Raw genomic sequence first — 13859 nt, 5'->3', positions numbered from 1 at the left:
TTTTCTGGCTATCGTAATTTGGATTTTTTTACAACATCTCTTAATTCAATCAGTTTTACAGCTGCTAATAATTTGTTGATGGTGCTTATATTATGTAGAAGGAAACAGTGAGATTGTTCTGGATTCTTATTGCTTTTAAAATGCAGGTTTATTGTTCAATCCAGAAAAGTATGACAATCGCTAAAACATCCACAGAACTCCAGAAAATATGTGATGGTGGTTGAAAATGAAATGGTCTTGAATAAATGCTCAAAAGTGCATAGCTTAGACAGTTTAACTATAAGCATCCTTCTCAGTCTTGGGTTTGGTTTGTGTCACCAAAGAGCTGAAATCAGACAAAGGCTCTGGCTTTGGAGCTTCAGATGGTTTATTCTCTTCATCTGAATTTCTGGACAAGAATTTTCCTGAAAGAGAAAGAGTTAGAAGTATAGTTATAAGGATACAAAAATGAAAATCAAGATAAAGATTTTAATCTGACAGGATGTCGCATGCCCTGCTGGTATTTTAGGTAAAGTCACCACACCCTGTAAAGCTCCCACATAGTACAGAGAGTCACTGACCTGTAGAGGAACTCAGAACTGGCACGTATTGGGACCAAAAGGAGCACTGGCGTGCCTGGAGGCTCTTGTGGTTACTGAGGGTAGGAGACAGCTCCTTGTAGTTCTGTCCATCTGGGTGGGGCAGGAACTGAGGCCAGGGAGGCAAAAGCTCACTAAAAGACGCTCCAGACACTGAGAGAGGCAGGTTGGGGTTTCTGCACAGAGAATTATAGAAAAAAAAAAAAGAAAAGCACAAAACAATGTGAATAGAAACATGAAAAATGTTATGCCACTGCATAACAATCAGGCACATAAATAGAGATTATGAAATGTACCCAGATTTAATGAAGTTTGCCATGTAGCTCATGATCTGCAGAGAAAGAGTTCTCTCTGTTGAGGTGAAGAGTTCTCGCGTTTCTGCGACATGCGGCAATCCAAACACATACTGCACATCCAGGGGAGATGAAAAATCAACACTGTTTTGGGGAAAAAGATAGTAAAATAAGTCAGTTTAAAATGATTTAAAAAAGAGAAGACTAATTAAATTTCCTTGGTTCCAACAGCTATTTTTATGCAATACAAGTCTTGCAATTTTTTAAAGACATTTAGTCAAGATTTCCAGACTGAAGGTAGAAGATTAATGAGTAAAACCAGGTCTATAAATGCTGACTTATTTTCCAAAGTACTTACTGTTAATATCTGTAAATTGGGTAACTTCTTCAGGTCTATTTCTCCCTTGTGTAAACAGGAACTGCACTGAACTCTTGTAGTGTCTGTGTCAGGAGTAGTATTTTTTAACTGAAAGTGTGGCACTTTGTGAGAACCCTTTGGAAGTCACAAATCCAACATGGGGTTGCCAGTAATACACTTGGACACTTTTGATATGGCCTAATGATGAGGGTCTAATAACAAGACATTAATAACAAGAAATTTAGTCAACAAAACAGAACTGAATTAATTCTTCCCCCACCCATGTGTGGAAAAGTGATCAGTCATGCGAAGAGATGACGACTGTCTTTAAATTCCATGAGCTACTTTCACTTCAGGTGTTGAGACAGACTGATGTCAAGTCAAGTCAAGTTTATTTGAATAGCACTTTTAACAATAAACATTGTCGCAAAGCAGCTTGACAGAATTTGAATGACTGAAAACATTTTCTATCCCTAGTGAGCAAGCCTGTGGCGACAGTGGCGAGGAAAAACTCCCTCAGACGACATGAGGAAGAAACCTCGAGAGGAACCAGACTCAAAAGGGAACCCATCCTCATTTGGGCAACAACAGACAGCATGACTATAACATTAACAGTTTTAACATGAAGTCAGTTTTGTTGATGTTATAACTCTTCATTGATGGAAACTTGAGTGTAAGACTGTTCATGACAACTGCAGTCCTAAAGTTAGCAAGTCAACTGTAGTCCTCAGTCATAAAAGCATTACTGTAAGTGTCCAGAGCATCCTCCAGGTGTGACTTTCAACTGTCCATACGGGGCCGTCCTCCACAGGAGCGAAGCGATGAGACTCCAACCAGACACAGGGCACCAGGATGGATCAGGCAGGTCCGAGGAGCAGAAGACGTCAGCATCTCGATCCCAGGACCGACATGTAATTCTTAATTTCCCTGAGGGAACCCTCCCAAAGGGATCAATAAAGTTTTATCTAATCTAATCTAATGTAACTCAGAGGGACAGATTTTTTTTTTTTGGGGGGGGGGGTGAAGAGAGAGAAAACACAGGTTGTTAGGTATGCCCGATATCACCTGAATAAGTAGGTACAGTATACATTTTGCACTGAGTACAAGCAGGGACTCCGGCAAAACTAACTATGACAGCATAACTAAAAGGGGAGAGCCAGAAGGTAATGCAGGCATGAGGGAGCCCCGGGACATAAAGCAGCAGCCACTACACCGTCAACAAACTCAAGTGAGCAAGCGAGTGGGGGACTGACAGCATCCATACATCTCAGTTTACCAAAACACTCTATGTCTGAGGACCCTCCAGATCTACACCTTTACCTCATAAACACCATTAACAAAAGGCTTGACTAAACAAGCCTAAGGTCCTAAGGTCCCTTCACTGGCTTCCAGTAAGCTACAGAATTGACTTTAAAGCATTGCTGCTGGTGTACAAATCTCTAAATGGTACAGGGCCCAATTACCTCTCTGATATGTTGCAGCGGCCTAACCCAATCAGATCTACCAGATCGCAACAGAAAAATTTACTATTAAAACCAGTTGTTAAAACAAAGTGTGGTGAAGCAGCTTTTAGCTACTATGCAGTACAGCTATGGAACCAACTGCCAGAGGACATTAAAAATGCTCCTGCTGTTGGCAGCTTCAAATCTAGGTTAAAGACCAAGTTGTTTTCAGATGCTTTCTGTTAAATAATTAATATTTTTACATTTTTTATAATCTTTACTTTCTCTGCATGTTTTAAATTTACTTTAACTTTATTCTATTTTATTCTGCTAGTTTTTTTTTCTTTCCCTTTCTCTTTCTTTTTCTCCTTTTTCTTTTTGGCATTTTAATATTTTATTTCTACTGTTGTTTAATTCTTATTATTTTCTTTTAATTCTTTTAATTCTTTTAATTAATTATTTTAGAATAAAGATAAAATTATTTTATGTAATTTTATTTCTCTATTGTTTACTGTTTTTGTTTTTACTTCTGTAAAGCACATTGAACTGCCATTGTGTATGAAATGTGCTATATAAATAAACTTGCCTTGCCTTGCCTTGCCTAAACAGATGTGTTTTCAGCCTAGACTTAAACGCTGAGACCATGTCTGATTCCCGAACATTACTTGGAAGGCTGTTCCATAACTGTGGGGCTTTGTAAGAAAAGGCTCTGCCCCCTGATGTGGCCTTCACTATACGAGGTACCAGCAGATAGCCTGCACCTTTTGATCTAAGTAGGCGTGGCGGGTCATAAAGGACCAGAAGTTCACTCAGGTACTGTGGCGCGAGACCATTCAGTGTTTTAAAGGTCAATAGTAGTATTTTATAATCAATACAAAATTTGATTGGGAGCCAATGCAGTGTGGATAAGACAGGGGTGATGTGGTCATATTTTCTAGTTCTAGTAAAGACTCTTGCTGCTGCATTTTGAACTAACTGGAGCTTGTTTATGCACTTACTGGAACATCCAGACAGTAAGGCATTACAATAATCCAACCTGGAGGTAACAAAAGCATGAACTATTTTTTCCGTGTCATGTAGTGACATTAAATTTTTATCTTAGCAATATTTCTGAGATGAAAGAAAGCTATCCGGGTAATGTTATCAATGTGAGTTTCGAATGAAAGACTGGGGTCAGTAATCCCAGATACTCATGCAGATGATACTCACAACATGATACCGAATATGCCATTGTAAACATATATTTCAGTGGCAATAATGTTGTTTTTCCATAACCAGATTAGGTTATAAATGTAAAGGTAGATGGGGTTTCTTTCAGGGAAATTAACTGATATTTTCAGGTTGACTTATAAGAGTGTATGAAACATTTAAGAGGAGAACATAATTTTATTTAATTGATAAGCTGCAATGCCCAAATAGCATTATATATGAGCATATTGACCAAATTCAGATGAACTGCAAAACGTTTTTATACTTTCATGGTTGTATGTTAAAGACACATATACAAGTGCGCAGAACAGATCATCCATTAAGGATGACACTGGAGAATAATGAGTGAAAAAGTGCAAAAAAATAAAAAAGAAAGAAACACACACACACACACACACACACACACACACATATATATATATATATATATATATATATATATATATATATATATATGGACACGAGTGTTTTACTGGGAAATATGCCACTGGTATTTTTAATACAAGCAACATCTGGGACATGGAGAACCAAAATTGTAACTTAAATCTCTATATGTCACTCGTGAAGAAACTCATGAATTGTTTTGATAAATTTAGGTACTTTTTGTTTGTGAATGTGTCTAAATAATAAAAATAAAATCACACGGCTTGAAGATATGAAGTTTATCTTCTTGTATTGAAAAACCTGCATTTTTCATATGAAATACATAGCGGATCTGAGTGACATATTTCCAGATATTTCACTCCGATGACATCACTCCCAGTGTTTTTCGGCTGACCTGACGCACATTGTCAAAATGGCAAACCGGTTCAAAATGAAAATTGTTTTGATTAACTTGCGTATTTTTTTGTGGATGTGTCCATATAATATAAAGAACATTACACGGTGGTGCACAGCTGTGAAGTTTATCTTCTTGTATTGAAAAATATATCAGGTGATCACCTAATCAGTACCTCATAAAGTAAAATGAGACGTGCTTGTGTTGGAATTCCAGCACAGACACTGGAATGAAATGGCTGCCATACATAGAGATGCTGATTTAAGAAAAAAATGAACCGGTCTCTTAATTTTATATACTGTATGTATGTATGTTTGTATGAATGTAAGTCCTTTTAGAGGGTATTCTTTGGTGTCTACTGAGTGTGTAAGCAAAAGAAAATAAGATAAATGCAGCATTACACAAAGTACTTCTAGCATCACAGACATAAAATATCTGAGATATCTAATAGGAAATCCAGCAATGTGTGATTTCTCATCCATTAAACATTTTCCTGTCCTACTACTCATTGAAGCTTCTGCTCCAAATCCTAAATGCATCATTCTTTTGTTAATCTACCTATTGATCGTTGTTGTACCTTTCCATAGACACAAGAAGTCGCAACTGAGATTAATATAAATGATAATGGTATTATACAGTACCTGGTGTACACCATGTCTTGGGGCAGGTGGTACATGTAAACAGCAGAGCGGGTGCTGGAGGCCCAGAAATTGGCCATTTCAACAGAGGGGCAGGTGATGAAGAAATCTCTGTGGTGGAAATAATAGTCATGAACATACAAACATATCCAAGTCTCTGATTCCATCCTTCTCATGATAAACATACAGTACACTACATAAACACTACACGGTGATGCTCAAATAAGACAACACTGATGACAAGTGATGACAGCTGCTTTGCTGAGGTTATCTTTTCAGTCTTTTTAACTTCACTCCTGGCATACTTGATATGTATGTAACTACATGAGTGGCAGCTAAAGAAAATGTTCCGCATTCAGGATCAGATGAGGATTGGGTTCTTCATGCTGTTGACTAAAGTCTTTCTTCTGCAAATGAAAGCTTATGTAACAGGTGGGCGTGTTACATCACATTAATGGCATTTAGTAGATGTTCTTATGCAGAGCAACATACAATATACCCAGAGCAGCCAGGGGTTACATGCCTTGCTCAAGGGCACTTCAGCCATTCCTGCTGATCCAGGGAATCAAACCATTGACCTATTGGTCCCAAAGCTGCTTCTCTAACCATTAGGCCAAGGCTTTCACAAAGTCTGTGTGTTACTGCGAGTCCTTATATGTACAGTATGTGCTGTGATTGAGCTCTAATCAGTAACAGGTGCATGCTAATTAGTCCTAATGGTGCGCATGCACTTTACAATCTGCGGTTGCGCACTCTAAGCTCCAACGTGCGCGGACGTGAAAGATGTAACCAGACGACTTTTTGACGTATCAAGTTTGATATGCGATCTAACTATATAGTAATAGTGTAAAGTGAAAGCACTGGTTCACTGCTGTCCACAAGGCACCCAGCAGAGTCACACCATAATAAAAGTTGTGATGTTGTTTCCGGCGCATGGCATATGGTGTCAAAGAAAGGAACAAATATGTATCCTAAGTGTGATGTGCATCTCATTATTGGTCTCACTGTCACAAGACAATGCAGCAATTTACTGACACGAAATACACTACACCACACAATTCGATGGTTCGTATGTTATATTATTATTATTATTATTATTATTATTATTATTATATTCAGGTTGATTTTGTGCCATTGCAAATATTTTGCTCATACAGTCATCAGGAGCTCCACTTTTAGGCCCTGTCTATATATCTATATTATGTTTCAGCTGGTAACTATTCTTTTAACCCTAACTGAAGCAGTGAGTAGCTTCTCATTTCTTAAACAGCCATGTCAGAAGACAGATGCCATGATCGTGGTAAAGATGTTACTGTGTTTCAGAAAGGTCAAATTATTGGCCTGCATCAAGCAAAGAAAACAACTAAGGAGATTACTGAAATTAGGTTGTTTGGCTTTGTGAGGGACGGGTTTGATGATGAGCCAGAGAGGTAATGGCTCATGCTCCCTGTCATGTATTCGTCTCTCTTTCGCATTTTGTCTGCCAGTGTGTGTGTGTGTGTGCGCGTATGCACGCAGATAAGACAAAAGCAAAGTACAGAGTGATTGGAAAACATGTGATTTTGGTTAAAGCATCTAAGTTAGCATCCTGTCTGCAAACACCGCAGGAACAGTGATTAAAACAGCTCAATAAATGTTCAGCTTCCAAACCTAGGTCTGACGTTTCTCTGAGTGGGACATCTCAAGTTTGTGAGAGTGTACGTAAAAACTGGAATATGTAATAGACTCCAATGGACTAATTAGTAAAATGGCAATTTGTTTCCTCACCAGTACATTTGACTAATAGTTTCCAGTGGACTGTAACACTGACTTCTCTAGCATGTGGTAATGGACAAAAGGGGAAAAGTAGGATTAAATATAGTCTTCAGTCTGGTCATGGTACTGCACCACATCTGGTAAAACTATATATAAAAGGTGATCTTTAAAACAGCTCTCAAAATTGTGTAGAGTACAGACAGACAGCTAATTTCACTGATAAAGCCTAGTTCTTAAAATACAGGAGGTTCATCTCTCATACACACATTAAAACAAATATTCGGTTTCAGTTTGCATTAAAAGTCTGCCAAACATCAGACATATTCTGAATCCATGACGTGAACACTCTTTATGTGAGTTAAAGTATCACAGTTATCTATAGTACTGATGAAAATATCACCTCATAGCTATGTGTAGTATATACGAGTATTAGAATAATAAGAGCAAACAAACACTGCACTGTGATGCTGGTGGTTGCTCCATTGTGCAGGTCTTTATGTGTGGTTCAGCCATAGTCCATGCTATATCTGACACTAGTCATTACGTAGGTGGAATAAGGCAACAAAGTTACGCCCTGTCTTTCCATCTCTCACAGAACAATAGCTTTCAGTTCACTGAATCAAAACAGAAATTTAACGTATGAGCAGTTTCTGAAATCTATTTAAAGAAGGGCCTGTGATACTGTACTGTTATTATGCTAATATTCTCTATGATATGCTATAAGTAAAATCTCAATAAACTATGGATAAATTGGAGCTCAGTTTGGCATTGTGTAATAAAGCTTAATATAATAAACCCTCAAATCCAAAGAAAAAAAATTCTCTAATTTCTCAAATATTCCAACCTGGTTTGTTAAGGTTCCTAATTCCTAATGGTTCATGCACAGTGGTATGCAATATCCATGACTAGAAATTAAAGTTATTCTTTAGTTAGAAAACAACAGTTTCAAAACAAAAAGTTAATCATAAAATGTTTATCATCTGACACCAACACATACAGCACACAGCCATGCGAAGACACACATTGCAGACTAAAATTTGTTGTTACGTGAGAAACCACAAAAATGAAGGGGTCACACTTTGTTCATGATTGGTTTATTTCACTCAGACTCAGTGATGCTGTTTCCTTCCACTAAACCATAAAAGCTACACCCTTCTCACGTGGGTATGTGTTGGCATCCCAACAAGAAGTTGTTTAGGGAGCGTCACTTTCTCCAGGAAGCCAACCGTACCCACACTTAACTGCTTGGTTTGCTCTAAAATGGTTTAGAGATACTTTACTGACAGAAAGGGTTATGTAAGGAATGCAAACTAGTGCTCAAAAGTTGTTTTTTTAACTAAATGGTAGTATGTGCAAATTTAAAAATACATGCTAAGGGTAAGCTTCAGGGTGCACTGTACTGAAAATCCAGACATGATACCTCAAGATCAACAGCAGTACGTTTATTTATTTATTTTTCACATGACAATTTTTTTTACAGTGCATATAAATGTTTTGGTGAAAATGTCCTTAAACAAAACATGAAAATAAAAAAAGATAATAAAATTTGCTACTCCAAGTTGCCCTGACAATCCAGTACGTCAATTCAGTTGAATTCACTTTTATCTGTACAGCACTTTTACCAAAGTCCTTATAAACAAGTGGAAGCCATGGCCTAATGGTTAAAGAAGCAGCTTTGGGACCAAAAGGTCGCCAGTTCGAGTCCCTGGAGCAGCAGGAATGGCTGAAGTGCTCTTGAGCAAGGCACCTAACCTGCAACTGCTCCGGGTATGTTGTACATCGCTCTGAATAAGAGGCATTAATGTCAACGTTAACAAGTCTCAGCATCATGGTAACACGCCCAAGCAGACCCCTGTCTAAATGGCCACCAGGACGTAAAAACTGCATGTATAGAATCACCAGTCAAATCTGATAAAAACGACTTAAAAAGTTTGGTGTCTCTGCCTCAAAATATGTTTTTTTTTTTAAACTCCAGGTTATACTTCTATTACAGATGTACAAGGTTGCTATGAGGTCACTATACTTCTACTAAGCATGCACAACTGTGCATTTACATCAATGCAACAACACATTTGGCTTAATATGTTTCCCAGTTCGGCAGCTTTTTGGGGAGAGGGTGGGATATGTGCATACAACTGCCATCTTTGGCATTAAAGAATTTCCCCATAGATTTCAATTCAAGATTTCAATTCTTCAAGTGGTTTGCTTCCTGCTTTATAATGGCTCTGCTTTTAACAGTTGTCAGCTCAGAGCTAACGAGTCTTGTGGGATTTTTTTTTACATCATCTGAGACAAACAATTTTGTAATATGAAGATATGAAAATATCAGTGGCTAATAATGTCATCTTCAGTATGCATCCCCAACCAGATACTGCTGCAATAAATAGTATTTCAGTACACCAATGGCATCACTGATAGTTGACATGGTGCATGCAGTTTTGGACACAATCATCAATCTTTTTTGAATGTGTACTGACTTGCCACTCACAAGAGGGTTTCTAACCTCAAAACTTATATACTGCAACTTTAAAACAGGATGATGATAAGTAATAGTTTCCATATAGAGTAGATAAAGGAAAAGATCAGCACTTACCTGTATCTGAAAATTTGTGCTTAGTATGTTTTTTATTTATTTACAATTTATAATTATTCACTGCACTATCATGCTCCATTTTAAAGTAAGACTGAAATATATCCAAATGTCACTGTTGCTGGGATTCAGACTACCCTTACAAAAAAGAAGTTTATTCAAGTGTGCTTCTACAACCCCGATTCCAAAAAAGTTGGGACAAAGTGCAAATTGTAAATAAAAACGGAATGCAATAATTTACAAATCTAAAAAACTAATATTGTATTCACAATAGAACATAGACAACATATCAAATGTCGAAAGTGAGACATTTTGAAATTTCATGCCAAATATTGGCTCATTTGAAATTTCATGACAGCAACACATCTCAAAAAAGTTGGGACAGGGGCAATAAGAGGCTGGAAAAGTTAAAGGTACAAAAAAGGAACAGCTGGAGGACCAAATTGCAACTCATTAGGTCAATTGGCAATAGGTCATTAACATGACTGGGTATAAAAAGAGCATCTTGGAGTGGCAGCGGCTCTCAGAAGTAAAGATGGGAAGAGGATCACCAATCCCCATAATTCTGCGCCAACAAATGGTGGAGCAATATCAGAAAGGAGTTCGACAGTGTAAAATTGCAAAGAGTTTGAACATATCATCATCATCTACAGTGCATAATATCATCAAAAGATTCAGAGAATCTGGAAGAATCTCTGTGCGTAAGGGTCAAGGCTGGAAAACCATACTGGGTGCCCGTGATCCTCAGGCCCTTAGACGGCACTGTATCACATACAGGCATGCTTCTGTATTGGAAATCACAAAATGGGCTCAGGAATATTTCCAGAGAACATTATCTGTGAACACAGTTCACCGTGCCATCCGCCGTTGCCAGCTAAAACTCTATAGTTCAAAGAAGAAGCCGTATCTAAACATGATCCAGAAGCGCAGACGTCTTCTCTGGGCCAAGGCTCATTTAAAATGGACTGTGGCAAAGTGGAAAACTGTTCTGTGGTCAGACTAATCAAAATTTGAAGTTCTTTATGGAACTCAGGGACGCCGTGTCATTCGGACTAAAGAGGAGAAGGACGACCCAAGTTGTTATCAGCGCTCAGTTCAGAAGCCTGCATCTCTGATGGTATGGGGTTGCATTAGTGCATGTGGCATGGGCAGCTTACACATCTGGAAAGACACCATCAATGCTGAAAGGTATATCCAGGTTCTAGATCAACATGTGCTCCCATCCAGACAACGTCTCTTTCAGGGAAGACCTTGCATTTTCCAACATGACAATGCCAAACCACATACTGCATCAATTACAGCATCATGGCTGCGTAGAAGAAGGGTCCGGGTACTGAACTGGCCAGCTTGCAGTCCAGATCTTTCACCCATAGAAAACATTTGGCGCATAATAAAATGGAAGATACGACAAAAAAGACCTAAGACAGTTGAGCAACTAGAATCCTACATTAGACAAGAATGGGTTAACATTCCTATCCCTAAAGTTGAGCAACTTGTCTCCTCAGTCCCCAGACGTTTACAGACTGTTGTAAAGAGAAAAGGGGATGTCTCACAGTGGTAAACATGGCCTTGTCCAAACTTTTTTGAGATGTGTTGTTGTCATGAAATTTAAAATCACCTAATTTTTCTCTTTAAATGCTACATTTTCTCAGTTTAAACATTTGATATGTCATCTATGTTCTATTCTGAATAAAATATGGAATTTTGAAACTTCCACATCATTGCATTCCGTTTTTATTTACAATTTGTACTTTGTCCCAACTTTTTTGGAATCGGGGTTGTAGTATACTTCTTTTAAACTAAAAATAAGAGAGTATGCTTTCAGTTTACTTTTTATTTACTTATCAGAGATATACTTAATAAAGTTATACATAAGTATACTTGGCTTATACTGAAAAATACAGTGGTACTTGAAAGTTTGTGAACCCTTTAGAATTTTCTATATTTCTGCATAAATATGACCTAAAACATCATCAGATTTTCACGTCCTAAAAGTAGATAAAGAGAACCCAGTTAAACAAATGAGACAAGAATATTATACTTGGTAATTTATTTTTTGAGGAAAATGATCCAGTATTACATATCTGTGAGTGGCAAAAGTATATGAACCTTTGCTTTCAGTATCTGGTGTGACCCCCTTGTGCAGCAATAACTGCAACTAAACGTTTCCGGTAACTGTTGATCAGTCCTGCACACCAACTTGGAGGAATTTTAGCCCGTTCCTCCATACAGAACAGCTTCAACTCTGGGATGTTGGTGGGTTTCCTCACATGAACTGCTCGCTTCAGGTCCTTCCACAACATTTTGATTAGATTAAGGTCAGGACTTTGACTTGGCCATTCCAAAACATTAACTTTATTCTTCTTTAACCATTCTTTGGTAGAACGACTTGTGTGCTTCAGGTCTTTGTCTTGCTGCATGACTCACCTTCTCTTGAGATTCAGTTCAGGGACAGATGTCCTGACATTTTCCTTTAGAATTTGCTGGTATAATTCAGAATTCATTGTTCAATGATGGCAAGCCGTCCTGGCCCAGATGCAGCAAAACAGGCCCAAATCATGATACTACCACCACCATGTTTAACAGATGGGATAAGATTCTTATGCTGGAATGCAGTGTTTTCCTTTCTCCAAACATAACACTTCTCATTTCAACCAAAAGATCTATTTTGGTCTCATCCGTCCACAAAACATTTTTCCAATAGCCTTCTGGCTTGTCCACGTGATCTTTAGCAATCTGCAGACGAGCAGCAATGTTCTTTTTGGAGAGCAGTGGCTTTCTCCTTGCAACCCTGCCATGCACACCATTGTTGTTCAGTGTTCTCCTGATGGTGGACTCATGAACATTAACATGAGCCAATGTGAGAGAGGCCTTCAGTTGCTTAGAAGTTACCCTGGGGTCCTTTGTGACCTCGCCGACTATTACACTCCTTGCTCTTGGAGTGATCTTTGTTGGTCGACCACTCCTGGGGAGGGTAACAATGGTCTTGAATTTCCTCCATTTGTACACAATCTGACTGACTCTGGATTAGTGGAGTCCAAGCTTTTCTTTACATGTTTTATCATCTTTACATGTTTTAAACTTTACTTAACTTTTACAGTCTTTGCATGTCTTAAACTTTACTTAACTTTTATTCCATTTTATTCTGCTGTTTTTACTGAACTTTCTCTCTTCTTCCCCCTTTATTTTATGTAATTTTATTTTCTATTGTTTACTGTTTTGCTTTTACCTCTGTAAAGCACATTGAACTGCCACTGTGTATGAAATGCGTTATATAAATAAACTTGCCTTGCCTTGCCTTGCCTAGAGATGGTTTTGTAACCTTTTCCAGCCTGATGAGCATCAACAATGCTTTTTCTGAGGTCCTCAGAAATCTCCTTTGTTCGTGCCATGATGCACTTCCACAAACATGTGTTGTGAAGATCAGACTTTGATAGATCCCTGTTCTTTAAATAAAACAGGGTGCCCACTCACACCTGATTGTCATCCCATCGATTGAAAACACCTGACTCTAATTTCACCTTCAAATTAACTGCTAATCCTAGAGGTTCACATACTTTTGCCACTCACAGATATGTAATATTGGATCATTTCCCTCAATAAATAAATGACCAAGTATAATATTTTTGTCTCATTTGTTTAACTGGGTTCTCTTTATCTACTTTTAGGACTTGTGTGAAAATCTGATGAGGTTTTAGGTCATATTTATGCAGAAATATAGAAAATTCTAAAGGGTTCACAAACTTTCAAGCACCACTGTATATAGAAAAGTCTAAGTATATTAAGCTTATACTTAACCTTTTGATCAAGATGTATTTAACAAAAGTGTAATAAAGTATTACAATATTTGTGCCTTATGTTTAAATGTACTTGCCCTGTAGTTGTGCTTAAGCATTGTTGACTCTTAGGTATGTCTGTAGTTCCATATAAGTTTTTTTTTTTCTCCTGAGTGGGATAATTAAAATTTTTTTATTTATTTCTTTTTCTTTAGAGCTTGGATGTCAATTTCAGTTGTCATTGCCATATTTTTATATTATGGCATTTAATACAATGTTGCTTTAAATTTGTATTTTTAAAGAAAATGAATATGTTCTTAATCCTGAGTATCTGTTGTTATTTTCTGAATATTTACCTTTATAACTTCATTGTACCTTAACTCATTCCTTAGGGAATACTTCAATTTTTTTCAGTCACGTTTTGACGGAATACTTTTTGTGA

At 37.6% G+C, this 13859-nt stretch overlaps 1 protein-coding gene across 1 annotated transcript in view; it reads right to left on the bottom strand.

Annotated features, from left to right (window-relative positions):
* Nucleotides 1-273: 273 nt before the first annotated feature.
* Nucleotides 274-13859, bottom strand: part of tg (thyroglobulin) — a 68236-nt gene continuing 54650 nt past the window's right edge. Inside the window, exons 45-48 of the mRNA XM_060921883.1 lie at nucleotides 5300-5407; nucleotides 875-1015; nucleotides 561-754; nucleotides 274-404 (exon numbers count right to left, since the gene is read on the bottom strand). Coding sequence (XP_060777866.1) covers nucleotides 274-404; nucleotides 561-754; nucleotides 875-1015; nucleotides 5300-5407 — 574 coding nt within the window. The remainder of the gene's footprint in view (nucleotides 405-560; nucleotides 755-874; nucleotides 1016-5299; nucleotides 5408-13859) is intronic.

Source organism: Neoarius graeffei, chromosome 5 (genome assembly GCF_027579695.1).
Source record: "Neoarius graeffei isolate fNeoGra1 chromosome 5, fNeoGra1.pri, whole genome shotgun sequence".
NCBI classification, from domain to species: domain Eukaryota; kingdom Metazoa; phylum Chordata; class Actinopteri; order Siluriformes; family Ariidae; genus Neoarius; species Neoarius graeffei.
Note: the sequence above shows the minus strand (reverse complement) of the source record. Positions and strands in the feature narration are given on the sequence as shown.